This window comes from Symphodus melops (genome assembly GCF_947650265.1).
Source record: "Symphodus melops genome assembly, chromosome: 2".
Classification (NCBI taxonomy): Eukaryota; Metazoa; Chordata; class Actinopteri; order Labriformes; family Labridae; genus Symphodus; species Symphodus melops.
Window position 1 is genome coordinate 6,350,248 of NC_136692.1, and position 15,125 is coordinate 6,365,372.

General features: G+C 41.2%; 2 protein-coding genes across 5 annotated transcripts in view; one reads left to right on the top strand and one right to left on the bottom strand.

The window, feature by feature from the left end:
* mettl14 (methyltransferase 14, N6-adenosine-methyltransferase non-catalytic subunit) lies at positions 1-8,320 on the bottom strand. Its single transcript, XM_079333676.1, has 11 exons — positions 8,095-8,320; positions 7,814-7,902; positions 7,431-7,518; positions 6,830-6,907; positions 4,042-4,129; positions 3,877-3,967; positions 3,569-3,710; positions 2,916-3,008; positions 1,694-1,810; positions 736-946; positions 1-605 (listed from the first exon to the last, which is right to left on the bottom strand). The coding sequence occupies exons 1-11, from the start codon at positions 8,158-8,160 to the stop codon at positions 298-300; spliced, it is 1,371 nt and encodes a 456-aa protein (XP_079189802.1). The 5' UTR covers positions 8,161-8,320; the 3' UTR covers positions 1-297.
* The window catches only part of prss12 (serine protease 12), a 22,420-nt gene continuing 15,148 nt past the window's right edge, over positions 7,854-15,125 (top strand). For 3 of the 4 annotated variants that reach the window (XM_079333637.1, XM_079333639.1, XM_079333640.1), the window contains exons 1-7: positions 9,567-10,160; positions 11,209-11,347; positions 12,315-12,487; positions 12,680-12,830; positions 13,415-13,593; positions 14,126-14,267; positions 14,347-14,561. In XM_079333637.1, coding sequence (XP_079189763.1) covers positions 9,827-10,160; positions 11,209-11,347; positions 12,315-12,487; positions 12,680-12,830; positions 13,415-13,593; positions 14,126-14,267; positions 14,347-14,561 — 1,333 coding nt within the window. In that variant the 5' untranslated portion in view covers positions 9,567-9,826. Of the gene's footprint in view, positions 7,927-9,566; positions 10,161-11,208; positions 11,348-12,314; positions 12,488-12,679; positions 12,831-13,414; positions 13,594-14,125; positions 14,268-14,346; positions 14,562-15,125 lie in introns of those variants that run through there. The other variant, XM_079333638.1, reaches the window with a different exon arrangement.

Genomic DNA, 15,125 nt, shown 5'->3' on the forward strand with positions numbered 1-15,125 from the left:
TCACAATAGAAAGAATGTTTATTTAGATAATCCAGACCAATTCTTCAGTATGACTATGAAAACAATGGTTAAAATAAACAGCAACATGTTTATTGTCATAAACTAAACATCCTTGGGCTGTGTTGTGTCTATCAAAATGAACCTTTAAATCCAGACTTTCCAAAAGTAGAGGCCTCAGTAGAAGTTGTTGAATGTCAGACAAACAAAAGATCACAGAGCCAATTTTTTTTTGCAACCACATCAACTGCAGATAATGCACACAGAGATTCCAAGCATACAGTGGGAACGCACTTCTCTCTAGCGAGGAGGGAAACCCCTATGAGGCCCTCCCCTGCCCCTGAACCCTCCCCTGTCCCCTCGGAAGTTTGGTCGATTTCTTTCCCGGCCCCTGTCTCCGCCTCGTCCTGCATTTGGCCCACCACGTCCACCTCTTGGTGCTCCACCTCCGCGGTCGGACTTGAGCTTATTAGGGGGAGATTTAGGCCGCAATCTCTCGATTTCCTCGGTGCAGCCAGACAGGTGGGAGCTGGGCAAGCCAAAGTGTGAGGCGTATGTCTCTGGGTTAAAGTTACTGTTCGTCAAAGTAGGACCCACAGTCAGCCAGCCTAGAAAGAGAAGACAAACAGGAAGAGCGTGGGTGCGAAGGGACAGAGAAAGGCAAGAAACGTATGAATTAGAAGCAAACACACAAGACACAGTCGGCTCCTTGATTATCAATGAAGAACTACATCTCACCTGGTCTAATAGTCGAGTCCCGTCCAAACAGGTGCAACCTCCTGCGGCCCAAACAGAAGTGTTCAATGATGTGGAAGATCTCCACAGGCTTCTCTACATTTCCCATCTCAGGCTCTTCTGTAATTATCAAGTCAATGTCCACGTTGGCATGGATGAAGTCACCGTCAGTACTCCTGCGCACTGTTCCTTTGATTCCCATGAGGCAGTGCTCCTGTGGAGAAAAAAATCACACATACAACGATTACAATTTCTACTAGCACGACGTTAATGTGTCATGAGTGGAGGAGCTCAAATGTTGTATTCTGCATCGTGTGCTTCACGTGAAGGTTTTTTGTTTTTTTGATCAGGGTCTTTTCATTTTCACGTTTACACATTATATCACCAAAAGCACCAACAGAACAGGAAGAAAAACCAACAAAAAAAACATAAAAAACTCAAATAAATCCTCACGCCCACAGAAACCAGACATACACACAAACATTGTACACAACCAGGTAGATGTCAAAAGGATAAGATAAGATACATTGTATTTAGCCAGACATTCATAAAAAAGTAAATAAATGATACATTTTGAAAAAAAATCACAAAAGAAAAAAAATTATGAAAAAAGTTTGCATTATGCTTCCTTATCGGCCTCCATCCCTTCGACAAAGATTAAGAAAGGTATTATGAAATTTGACAATAGACCCTCTTATTGTGCATCTTTTTTTTTTTTTCTAATTTAAGATGGTACATGACTTCTTTGATCCTGTGACTATACATGGGATTGGGTATTTTCATTTAAACAGTATCAGTCTCCTGGCTAGAAGAGCGCAACAGGCCAGCATGTTCATAAGAAGATTTTAAAGGACAATAAATCCCCAAGACATTAGATAATGTAACATTTACATGACAGATGTACATAAATAATGAAGATATTAAATAAAGAAATCTTGAATCTTGAAGATATTGTGTGTACCTTGGTCCTCTGAAATACTGCTTTTGGGTCCAGGGCCTTGGTCTTGCCTGGGTTGTTCTTGTTGGTCTTGATCCAACAGATGTCCTCACAACGCCTGAAGCCCCACTTCCTCAAACACTGAAGCAGATGAGAGTAGATACGATGATGGATGAGCTTTAGCAACATCACAGCACATGATTGGTCTAGACATCTACTGTATGGAGCATCAGATAGTAAATCATCATTAATGCAGATTAAATGGAGACACCCAGTTGATTAGAAAACATCTCTTTTGTCAACTACTTTCACTCAGCACTGTAACTTTGCATTTGTTTTATATTTTCACTTAAATGCATTTTATTTTAATTATTTTTACTTAAAAAATGAGGTTTCATTTCATTTCAGTGATTTTTACATTTTTTCTATTTTAATGTTTCTTATCTTTCCTCTGTTATGATGCTTTTGACGTCTTGTGTGAAGCACTTTGAATGGCCTTGTTGTTAAAACGTGCTCTATAAATTAACTTGCCTTATGGATGATGACTCTGTACTCTTCTTGTCAATCTATTAACGCGACTTTACCAAGCTTCTCAGTAAATGCCGTTAAACATTACATTTGCTTTTCATTCCAGTTTGGCTGAGTGATGTTTCTCACCTCATATACAAAAGGAATACCACTATTGTTATCAACACTGTCTTTTTCTTGAGATGCGTCTCCTCTGAGCTTTTTGGCACTTTAAATAATGGCACAAATAAAAAGTCAGACGGTCGAACGTCTTCTCTCCATTGTATTTCTTACGCAATGAAAACATTCCTTCTGTGAATAAAAGCGCAGCAAGAAGAAAAGAATCTATTTTCAGAGAGCGATCAGTCATTTGTCTTGACACGCACAAAAAGGTCGGACGTCACACCGCGTTTCCTTCTAAAAGGTGACTTGCTATCGATAAGCATGGTGCCTATGTATAAGGGGGTTAAGCCTTGAATAGCCAGGTATGAACAGACATACTTCAAAAGGTATTCAAAGCTTTTGTTCTAATACTGAAGGAACAGTTGCCTGATTCATCCATGACATTTATCTGCACAAACAAGTTTCCTAAATGGCCAATAATATGCAGTGTTTCTCAAGACTAGTGTTGGTAAAGACTTCAAATAAGAGATACATCTTATACAAACATTTAGAGTTTGCCAGTAATTTCAGTGCCCCCCCCCCCTCCCCCCACTTCAAAATAAATAATTGCGTTTACCATTCTACCCAAGTCCAAGCCTTCACCAGAACCACACCAGAGGAAGACAAAGGAGCGTAGAGCTGATATCTCCTCGATTTCCAGCTTCATTATCTACAAAAGAAGTCAAAACAGAAAAACAATCGTCATCATCATGAGACAAAACACACGAGACAAAGAACACTTCAGTCCCTGGATGATCCAGGAAGTGTCACTGCACTGTATAGGCTTAAGGTCATTCTGGTTCCTTGTTTCTCACTACACGCCCGTGTATTGAGAGAGAGCTTTCAGTGCGACGACTTCTTAACAAACAAAGAACCAGAATGTGCTCTGCAGGTGACCAACATGATTCCAGGTAACTGAGACACTTCCAGGTGACAGATATGAGCACAAACATACCTGTTCTTCAGATTGATGACGCTAACTGAAGGATTGAATCGGTTTATAACTCTCATGATCAAAATGAGCAGACAGGCCTTATTACCACTCTCACTGTAAGTCATACATGAAAAACAAACAAATAAAAAAACCCTCCACTACTCGATCGATCCTCCAATAAGAAAACGGCAGCAAAGAAGAGGTGCGACATTACAGGACAATACGAATCAGGAGGAAATGAAGAGATGAAAAGTTCAACATTCTGCAGCCAATAAACAACTGAACTGGCCACATACATCATCCCAGGTCCAGAAACGCTCAGTGTGGCTGATGCCTGATTCTCTGTAGTACTCCTCTAAAGGGGGCTCCAGCAGAATTACATCAAACTTGCACTGCAAGTCCTGCAGATCAAAGTGTTCAGGATCAGCCTGGAGGTACCTAAACAAACAAACACACACGTTAAATAGAGCCAAGACGTTCCAAACTGTTGACGCCACACTGAAACGACTGCTTTCGAACTGATCAAAATCATTTTCATGGATTAGAATTACATTAACGTTCAGGTACATATTTCATCTGAAAGAGGCGTCCCCGGTGAACGTACATGGGAGGGGTGTTTGTGGTGGAGATGAGTTCATCCTTCAGTCTGATAAGCTCTCGCAGTTTGGGGTATTCTTCAAATCTGTCTGCCAAGCCTGAAGCGCAGAGAGCAACAAGATGAGCAGGTACTTCAAATTTAACACACACACACACAAAATGAAATACTCACCAACGTCTCTGATGAAGTTTTGAGGCCTGTGCCCTGTGTCGACAAAGTGTTGACAGTAGTCATTGTGTGGGTTCAAACTCTGGGTGCCCTGAGGAAGAACAACATATTACATGAACATTGCGGGTCGTTCTATGGAACCAAACAAGACAACTGCATGTCAGTCGACATGTCGATCCCGAATTTCCCTCGGGATCAATAACTATATCGATCAATATCTATCTATCTATCTATCTATCTATCTATCTATCTATCTATCTATCTATCTACATCATGTCTGTGCGATCACGAGTCATCCACGTGAAACCAAACATTCAGTGAAACCATTCTCTATGGCCCATCATTAAAGAGCTTCAAACCTGTATTTTTACAGGTTGTAAAGCCAAAATGATAGACCTGTGCCAAATGCCATCTACACACTCGCTTTCAAAAAACTTTTCCCAGGCTGTGTTGGACACCTGCCAAATAAAACCCGTCCTACCAGCAGGACTGTTCATCTCAATGATCCGTGACGGCGATGAAAATAGCTCCAGATCATTTGATGCACTAAAAAACTGTTATCAAGCAGCTTGTTGCTGTTGATCTCAAGTCTCATCTATTCACGACCAGATCACTCGACACATCCGAGAGAGATCAGCTTCAAGGCATGACATGTTTCTCTTAAAGTTCATCCTGCTTACTGAAGCTAATAAAAGATCATGATACGTCGGCTTTTTCTTTCTCCTTAACATCTGCGTTCTCATTTGGATGCATTACCAGTTAGTCCTGTTTGTTTTTCTTTTTACTCTGGAAAGGGACTGAGGTTGATGTTTCCATTACAATGAAAGCTTCATTGCGTTTGCGGACATGAATCCATAACCTGAAACTCGACTCTATTGCTGTTGACAGTGGCTGCGTTTACGTGGACATAAATAAACCAGAACAAACACCTGATGAGAATCGTGTCATTCCGATCGAGAGGGCCGGTTTATGCCGATCGTTGTTCGGATAAGGATCCATTGTACATGTTTGATCTGATGGTGTCTGCATGACTGGGGTCAAATGGTCCTGACTGCATGTCTGTTTGACGCGTGTCAATCAGAGCCTGAGGTTTACAGTCTGGGATCAGAGCGCACAACTTCATGAATGATCGCCGTGTCATTACAAAGTTTAGTCTCCACTCTCGATCCATGAAGACTACTCTCTCTCAGCAGTCTCGTTTGGATCAGATTTGTGTTTCATAAATGTATCTTCTTCATCTCTTTTAGAGATCTGATTTCATACAACCTTTTATTATAAAAATATTACATGGCAGTGAAAAAAAAAAAAAAGTCCACTTTGGAGCAAGTCTTTCCCTGCGAGTGACCATCTCTGATATCGACGAATTCATTGTAAACTGTTCCTTCATATGATGTCAATGTTAAAACTGATTCTGCTGCGTCTGCAGAAGAAAAACAAAGTCTTCAAGGTCAGGTGAGGAAAATGATACTGCAGTGTTAAAAGAATCAAAGTGAACTCAGGAGTGAGAAGAACTAATACAGCCTGGTTTTAAAGTTGACAAGTGGCAGTATCCCACTCACATATACTGTATGTTTACAGTTGATCATTAATGTAAGGAGAATGTTTGATTCAATAATCTAACCAATAGGATCACGTTCAGAAAGTCAAAGCCTTCAAGACATGAACTATAGCGTTGAGTTAAAAAGTCAAACAATGCTGCTCGAAATGGTTCAAATGTCTGAAATTTGCGTCGATTACAAAGTTGACATTATTTTTAAACAATGGGGAAATCCGTCTCCCCATTTTCAGTGTGTGAAATAAAGCAGAGTTGTTTGAAGTTTTTACGTGTCATTTGTGATGATTGTTTCAACACAGGCTGAAATGTCGCTTCTTCTTCTTCTTGTGACGTTTCCGGCAGATTAGACTGCAGATGGGACCAGAGTCTGTGCGTGTCCATGTGAACAGTGAAATCAGAATGATTTCAATCAGATTGAAGACATTGTGCACATGTAAACATGGCCAGTGAAGGCACCATCAGGGAATGTTGGCATGTGAAATATTTGCGTACAAAAAAACAAATTCTAAAACCAGGTTGAAGAACAACGGACTGGGACATACAATCAGTCTTTACATTTAATCACACAGAAAATCTCCTTTAATGACTCAGAAAGTAAAAGAGGACAGACAGCAGAGAGCGAATGTTTCACAGCAGCTAAAAAAACCCAAGAACTATTTGAATGTATAAAGTTATCGAACATCTGTGACATGGAAGATCAGATCCTTCTCTATCAGTCCCCGCTGGGGAAATCCCACCGTCAAGCTTTTCATCCTCATGTTAACTTGCTGATACCAGTTATCTTAGATCGAAGCAGTCTAAATAACATTAAGACTTTCTCTTATATGACCGTGTATTATCTGTTGACCTGTGTAATACAGCTAAGCTGCTTCAGTGCCTCCATCAAGAATGGTTTTACTTTGTAAAACCTCTAAAGAAAATAAAGACGACTTGAAATGCGACAAATTGTTTTGCTTTTAAAGGTGTTGCTTCTTTTTAGTGTGTGTGTGTGTGTGTGTGTGTGTGTGTGTGTGTGTGTGTGTGTGTGTATTTCTGGAAATTATTTTTGTTGTTTTCTGACTCCAGTTATGTTAAGTTGAAAACCTCTTTGTTGGAATGAATAGTTCACTGTATGAATGAAGCAACTCGTGGAAAACACACAAGCAAAGTCTACATAAAGAAATAAAGTCAGCTTGAAATGCTACAAAAAAAAACAAAAAGTTAAAGGTAAAAGAAAGAGCGGTCACGTTTTCTCACCTTAAGGAAAGTACTCGAGTCCTTGTACACTTCCTCATACGGGTTGCTTTCGTCTGGCTGCTGCACCTCCACCACATCCTTACACAACACAAACAACATACAACACGAGTTAGTTGTACTGATAAAAGCCTGCTAGATGTTTGTTTATCAAGTACAACGGGAAAGAATTTGAATTCAGAAAATCTGTGAAATCTCAATCATGACATAAAAACAACTTCGAGTGAGAGAAAACTAAATGATCAAATAATTCGGGATATGAATGCATGAGAATAATAACCATAATGAAGGGCTCAGTTGTTAATGGTGAATGTCAGACATTAACAGAAGAAGATTATAAAGTTGATTGGCCAATTTTTTTAGCAACCATATTAACTGCAGATAGACATTTCTAGCATACGGTTGGAAAGCTCTTCTCTGTAGCGAGGAGGGAAACCCCTAAGAGCCCCCCCCCCCCCGAACCCTCCTGACACCACAGAAGTTTGGTCTCCGCCCACCAAGTAGACCTCTTGGTTCACATTTCATTGGTTGAAGATGGTTCTTGTTATTCCTATCATTACACAGTAGGGACTACTACAGCTCTCCAACGCGTGACTGCATTCACCTTTGGTTCTTCCACATCTTCCTCAGGTTCCTCTCCTTCCGTCTGTGCCTTCCTCTTGGAAGGTGCTACGAGACTATCAAGTGATGCTCTGCAAAACACACACACACACACACATCCATGAGCCATACCCTGTTCCATAGCAAGAAACAAGGGAAATGTAAAAAAAAAAAAAAGACACACACAAAAAAAGTAAAAGAATAAAGGTGTGAGGTTTTCAACTCAACACTGTGATAAATAGGTTTATACTTGATGGCAGCATGTGTATTATGTGTCATAAAACAGGGACTAAAGAGCAGAAAGCAGCTGAGCTGGATGCAGGTATGCAGGTATATTTGTGCAGACCAATATGTGCATATTCTTCCATGTATGAGACAGCTCATCACCTGCATGTTTCCCTCGTCTCCTCTATCTCCTTTAGTTCATCTTTACTGTTGAGTACAGCTCCAATACTGTCTGCACTTTCAGCTCCCAGCTGTGTCAGGAGAGGAATTACACGGTGAGTAAATAAAAGGCACACATGTTCACATTATTGTCAAGTCAAAGTTTTAGCCTTCGTATTAAATAACTCCACGTGTTTAAAACCAGCCTTAATAAATGCAGTAGGTATTATAATATAGACTAGCTCTGTGGTTGTTTTGTTAGCTACTTGCTAACGACAACTTGCCTGTTGGGCTAAAAGCTGCCTCCTGAGTTTTTGTCTCTCGCGGATCTCTTGCAGTCGACTGTTCATCTTTTTTTGTTTTTTTTTTGTTTGATCAACTATTATATACACTTAGTTATTTTTGCATTCAAGGCTGATACTATTAACATGACTAGCTTGTTAACAATGGACCCTTAGCGCTAAAATTCACAATGGGTGTGCTCGATATGTTCACCAGGTGGAGACTGCACGACAAGATGTGGGAGGAGTCTGCGGCTGAAAGAAATATAAAAACTCGCAGTAGTGAATGTATTATTGTTCAGGCGTACTCAAACCTGTTTTTTAAATCCTCTATTGTTTTTGCGGGAGTGTTGGGGTGTGTTAAGGGATGAGACTGAGAGAGATGTATGAAGTTGTGACGGCGTACGCTGTGTACAATTTTGAACAACACTTTGATGCCCGTGTGGGCGCGATTTGATGACGCCTTGAGATGAGGACGCTCTTGTTCGTCCAATCAGAGCACACTTGGTGTACGTCAGAGTTCATACCTTAGTGAAATATCTCTCACGCGCAGACAAGATAAGATATCCATAGGTCATTGTATAAGTACAACGAAAACTGTTAGAGCAATCCACTAGATGCCATATCATTAATATACAAATGTACAAAACACTAGAACCAAATTTACAAATAAGAATACATGAATATGAATCAATAATGCAGACAAAACTCAGAAACAATGAAGACACTCACTTCTCACTGTCTTTCAGTCTTCTTTTCGTAAAAAGTGTTTGGACTAAAAACGAGGATTTAGCCTCCATCATTCATCTTACTCTCATGTTCAGCATCTGATGTATTACTGATGCGGTTCTAAAAAGGAAAGATTTCCTCTCTTATCTTGAGAATAGAAACATATTTAAGATAAGATAATCCTCCTTTATAAGTGTTGCAGCAGTGAACATCAAGAAGAAGAGCATGCACATGAGCACAAATGAAATTAAAATTTAGATTTAAGCCGAAACAACAACTGCAATTCATGAGAGTTTATAGTTTAAAAATAACCCCGAAAAATACATTCGGACCTATAGCCCGAATAAGAGACTATAGAATTAGTTAATATCGGACCATGTCATACAGTCTCTTCAAGTGGATGTCCTTTGAAGTTAATACAGTCTCAAATGCACCTTTAAATCAAACAATTAGTCTACATAAACCTTACATACCTACACCTTTTTGTCTTTTTTTTGGGTTAGTCTCCAAGTTGCCCTACATAAAATTAAGATATGTGGGTTAGATTACTCTATGTAGCCCCTATGCTGTAAGCCTATAATTTAACGAATAGATATCAGATATCGAATTATCTGTTCTCTGTTGCACGTTTTACTTTACTTGTTTTTGTCTGTAGTGTTATGTTTTGTCCTTATATCACTGTGTTGTTATTTCTTTGTAAACATGTTGTAACGAGGTGATACACCTCAAGGGGCTTATTCTAATATGTAATACATTTCAATTAGAATGAATGGATATAAGCCTGCATGATGAGACTAATTACTTTATCCTTTATGTTATCGACTTTCCATGGGGGGCTGTCTGCCCCTTAGCCCACGTAAACAGGAGTTTCATTGATCCTTCCCTCGGTTCTCACTCTCGTCCCGCTGCAGGGTGATGAAGCAAACTGAAAATCGTCTCTTCGGCTCATGACAGAGGCGACTGACTTTTCTATCATCACGAGTAGCAAATAAACCGGAGACCTAACATGCATTGGGCAGTCTTTACTATAATAGCCGTGCTCTGGATCGCGAACAGCGGCGTGTGTAACTCCAGCAGCGTCCCTTCATTCATCCTGCCTTTCACAGACTGCCTGCAGAGCCGTGGGAAAGACGCTTTCTACCGGGGAGCGATAGACGTCACCGAGTCCGGGAGCCGGTGCGTGAACTGGACTGAGGTGGCCGGCTTCACGGAGCGCTACCCGGGCAAAGGACTCGGAGAGCACAATCACTGCCGCAACCCGGACGGCAGGATAAGACCCTGGTGCTTTTTCACAAACCACAAAGGCAGAGTGGACTGGGGCTACTGCGACTGTAAACAAGGTAAACAAACAGGCCTACACGCACAAAAACATAGGAATCAATGATTGAAAACATTAGGCTGTGCCAATATATATATTTTATTTTTAAAAGAGGTTATCTACTATTTACAATTTCCTATAGCTCCATTTTTGTTCATCTCAGGAAGCCCATGCTGAAGTAATTTAACAGGACACACTCTCAGTGTCCTGAAGGTGTGAGCACAGTGCAGATGGCAAGTCGAAGCACATTTATTTTGTAATGAGTGCACAGGTATGCTTAGGCGTATATGGGGTGTTTGGCAATAACAGAGTCCAGAGATCAAAGGTGTTCGAGTAGAAACAAGTACATAAAACCTCTCCTCTCACATAGCAGTATAACACATGGGGATCACAGCACTTCCTGTACGCAGGCTTGAAGTAGTCCACTGGCTGTTGCTAAAATGATTACTGGGGATAAGTGGCCCTTCATCTCTGCACTGATGAAAGGTAGTTTAGTGAGAGAGTGCTGTAAGTGAGTGTGTGTGAGTTTTCCATCTGGCAAAGGAAGACCTGTGATATTTTTAGTCAATAAGTATGTTAGTATCATTTATAGCTTATCTCCTGGTAACTGATACATAGACTTGACATTTCTGTTATTGGAGATGTTTGGATTTTAAAAGCCCTATGTGGGTTGCCTTATCATACCATATTTACATTTTCATAATTCGTTGTTCACGTCTAATAGAAAGGCCACACACTTAAGTTTGTCTGCAATATAAGATTGGGGTTTGTTTATGGGTTGCACATGACTTGTGTTTGGATGTGAGCAAGCACCACCACACTCTCTGCTTGCATCATAACTCCTCTATAATAAACAAGTAAAAGAAATAGAGCTTTTGCTGCATTAAACATATACCCGAACCCAAGTTACCCATACCCATGTTTTAGATGTGCATTTGTTTAAATGTTTTTGATCAGCTTCTACACATTTTTAGTTTACGTTGTATGAGTCGTTATCTCTCATTAACCACAATACTATAAATCCTGTCTCTTTAAACATCTACTGTTCCCCAACCCTTTCTTTGTCCCAGGCTCTGTGCGTCTGCATGGAGGACGCTCAAAACTGGATGGCAAGGTTGAGGTCTATCTTGGCGGAGAGTGGGGGTCTATATGCAGCGATGACTGGGGCGATGAAGACGCCGTTGTGGTTTGTAGACAGCTGGGCAAGGGGTGAGAGAGCACGCACACTTGCAAACACATATATGCACATACACATTTATATCTGTCTGCCTCACCCTCTCAAATGCATATTCAAACACAGGTGCAAGTAAAATATCCATCTGCCCTACAAATCAACAATGTAAAGCTGCCGACAGAGGCCTGGCAGATGGTTAGAGTGTGATGGAAATTTGGTGGGACGTAAAGACAATTTTTCTACACTTTAAGACTTACACATGCATGCATGCTCACCACAGTCTTTGTACTTTTCTTATGTGACCCCTGCATTCCAACCCCCCCATTCCCTAGAGGTATTTAAATACCTTTAGTACTCAGCTATTTACCTTGTTACAGGCTCTCCTTTTGGTCTTTGTCTGACACACATGTAGGAGCGTTTCTTTTGGTCTGGAATTAGGAGGAAAGCCAAAATATAAACCTTTCCAAAGAACATACATATTGACAGTGCTTATTAGTTGGGGTATAGTCAGTTGTGAATGCTTTTGATATTCCTTGAAGAACGGTGGCGTTCTGTGCACTGACTGCACATGTTGATGCTAACACCAGCGCTGGCATGCATGCTGACATGAACACATGTCTGTGTGTGCATATTCACACAAGAGTCAAAGCAAATCCACAGCAGAAAGGAAACAGGGCAAATGTCAGCCATATGTCAGCTCAAATCACCGGTGATGACTTACACATGTTCATTTATTGAAAGCTGTTGTGTGTAAAACTGCTGACCATGTTGGCCCTGGAATGGCAGATCATGGAAATACAGATGGCTCAATTTTAACGCTAGTTTGCTAAAACAATCACTTTGCCATTTTCTCTGAAATCTGCTGGTCTGACTGCAGGATCCATCTCCGAATTAAAATGTCTAAACCTAATATCAGATGAGACTGGGTTAACTGTTTGATATTGCGTGTTAAACAGGCATTTCGAAAGGAGTAAACTTATTTTCTTATTAAACTCCTTCCAGGATCTCGGGTCGCGCGCGTGCAGTTCCTCTGTTTCGTCCAGATTCGGCTAAGCTTCATTGGAGAGCCGTTCATTGCCAGGGAGATGAGCCAGACCTGCTCCAATGTCCAAAGACCACCTGGAATGGAGGGGAGTGTTCTCTGGCTGCAGCCATCACCTGCACCCCGCAGCAAGGTAAGCACTTCTCATGGTGAATGATGGAGGTTTGCATAAACATAAAGAAAGCTGATAACTATAACAACCGATTTAGGCTTGAAGAGTTGTTTATATTCATATACAACAGATATTAAAATAGAAAAACATTCCCTTTAAAATTGCTTCCATCCATGGATTCAGGAACAAAGTTTTTTTTTTTTTGCGTTTCAGTGATAGTGTCACTCCCCGTACGACTGGTTGGAGGCCAGTCGAGATCAGAGGGCACAGTTGAGGTTTTCCATGCGGGGCAATGGGGTTCAATATGTGACGACCAATGGGACGACAGTGATGCAGAGGTGGTGTGTCGACAGCTAGGGCTTAGGTAAAACACACAGTCATACACACAGACTCAAACGCACATAAACAAACAGGTGTTCAGGCTGAAATGTACAATAATTCCAACCAATAAGCAGCTGTGGAGTCTGAAATCAGACGACAGAAGTGTGACAGAAAGATAGAATGGGAAGCTGAGATGAGTTGATGTGGGTGTCCAGCCGTCTGTCTCTCCCTCTGTTTCCAAAAGTATGACAAGTATTCTTTCCATTTGGACACACAGAGAGAGGAGCGAGCAGTAAAGAACATCTGGGGGTCAGATAGTGAATCAGGCTCATTGTTCCTGCATGAATTCTAGGACCACAGAAATATGCATATTTAGCAACACTACACTCTCCCCGAATCTTCGTGTGAGTATTTTCTGTGTATGCCACTGTGATGTTGATGTTGCAGTAGTTACATATGCACAGTTGAGAATTGAAGGCAGTTTTCTCCTAAATTGATTCCTATGACATGTATGTTGTAAGTCAGGGCCAGGCAGTACATCTGTTGTTAATTGTTTCAGTTTTCCTGCAAACCAAACCTTCACTTGTTTTTTTTTTTTTTTTTTTTTATCTTCTCTGCTTTTTGTAGCGGTGTGGCCAGGGCATGGAGCCAGGCACATTTTGGCAAAGGTTCAGGGCGTGTGTGGCTGGATGAGGTGCGGTGTACCGGCAATGAACTCACTCTGGAGCAGTGTCCCAAAAGTGGCTGGGGGGAACACAACTGTCTGCACTCTGAGGACGCAGGAGTGTCCTGCAACCCTCTTACAGGTGCTACAACACCCCAACATTAGCACTCTGTCAGGTTAATAATATTAGAATACAGCGATTTGGCGATAATTGATATTTTGCAAGACAATCACATAGCCAATGATACATCACAATATCTAATTGACTGAAAAATAGTAATGCAGGATGAATGTTTTCTTCGCTGCAACTTGATGCCACTGACATCATCATGTGCTCCCTTTCTTCTTCTATGATGTTGTGTCCTTCTTTGGCTGATTTATTTTCTTTTACGATACCCTCATTCATGTCATGAAGTGGTGACACAGTTAGTCATGTTGGCTGGGACATCTGTTAAGAGAGCTGGATTTCATACTTGTATCATGAGTCAGGACGACAATATATTGCAGTATGGATATTTCGTCCAATCCCTTTTCAGTTCATTCACCCCATGGAGTGATTAGAATAAATCTGTTTTTAATACAAACTATTTAAATGTACCCTGAGGATTCACTTTTGTTCTGTCAGTTTGTCTGTGTCCGTCCGTCTCACTGTCTGTCCTTCTCTTTCCCTCCAGATGGTACTGTTAGGTTAGCAGGGGGTTCAGGCAGCAACGGGGGACGTCTAGAAGTGTTCTACAGAGGTCAGTGGGGTACAGTGTGTGACGACGGCTGGACGGACTCTAACACACTAGTGGTGTGCAGACAACTTGGTTACAGGTAGCGTTCCAGCAGACAAACTGACCCTCATAACGTTAAAGTAATCATTCCTAAAGTGATGTGCATGTGTACCTTCCAGATTAGGTGAGACTCTCCTCTCCGAAGGACTAGACGTCACCCCACGCTTTGGGGTGGGGTCAGGTCCAATTGTTTTGGACGATGTGAGCTGCACAGGGAAGGAGCCGAGCCTATTACTGTGCAACAAGAGGGAGTGGCTCCGTCATGACTGCACACACCATGAAGACGTTAACATTGCGTGCAGCCCTGAACGCATCGGAGAAAGCCTTCCAGCTAGTAAGAATGTTATCTTTACTGTAAGACACATGAAGAAATGTTACATGTATAGCAGAGACACCATAAATGGTGACAAAGGTTCAAAGTAACCTGTGAAATGTAAGCATGTGTGAAGAACATTTTTCACACTTTTAGTCTCAGAGCAGTGCACCTAAAGTGTGACTTATGTGATTTAGTCCCTTAGAAAATGGAGGTAGCACATCACATAGCTGCGAAGGTGCAAATACAGCAGACTAAGGAACAAGAAAGGCCTGCACACTTTGCTCAAGTGCCACGTTCAAATTCATCACAATCACAGCGTTTGATCGCCTGAAGGAGACCTCTGGTCAAAACGACCTTGCTGGTCTTTCCTCTTCCTCAGGTTAGTTTGTCACACCGTGAAAGGTTTTTGGTTTTAGTAATAGAAGAGACGCACATAAAAAAGATAGCCTATTGTTAGCTTACACTAAAGGCTGCTTTCTCTACGCGCACACGTCTTATAGGCAGTGAAGAACAGGAGACCGTACAATGAACGTGTCTACACTTTCTTCCTCAAACCTAATCAAAACAGGAATTGGATTCAAA

Excerpts from the sequence above, each read along its gene's own strand:
- mettl14 (XM_079333676.1), bottom strand. The coding sequence starts at position 8,160 with ATGAACAGTCGACTGCAAGAGATCCGCGAGAGACAAAAACTCAGGAGG. Across the intron at positions 4,130-6,829 it reads ACTCGAGTACTTTCCTTAAG|GGCACCCAGAGTTTGAACCC; the intron begins GTGAGAAAACGT and ends GTTCTTCCTCAG. Across the intron at positions 3,009-3,568 it reads GTTTCTGGACCTGGGATGAT|ATAATGAAGCTGGAAATCGA; the intron begins GTATGTGGCCAG and ends CTTCTTTTGTAG.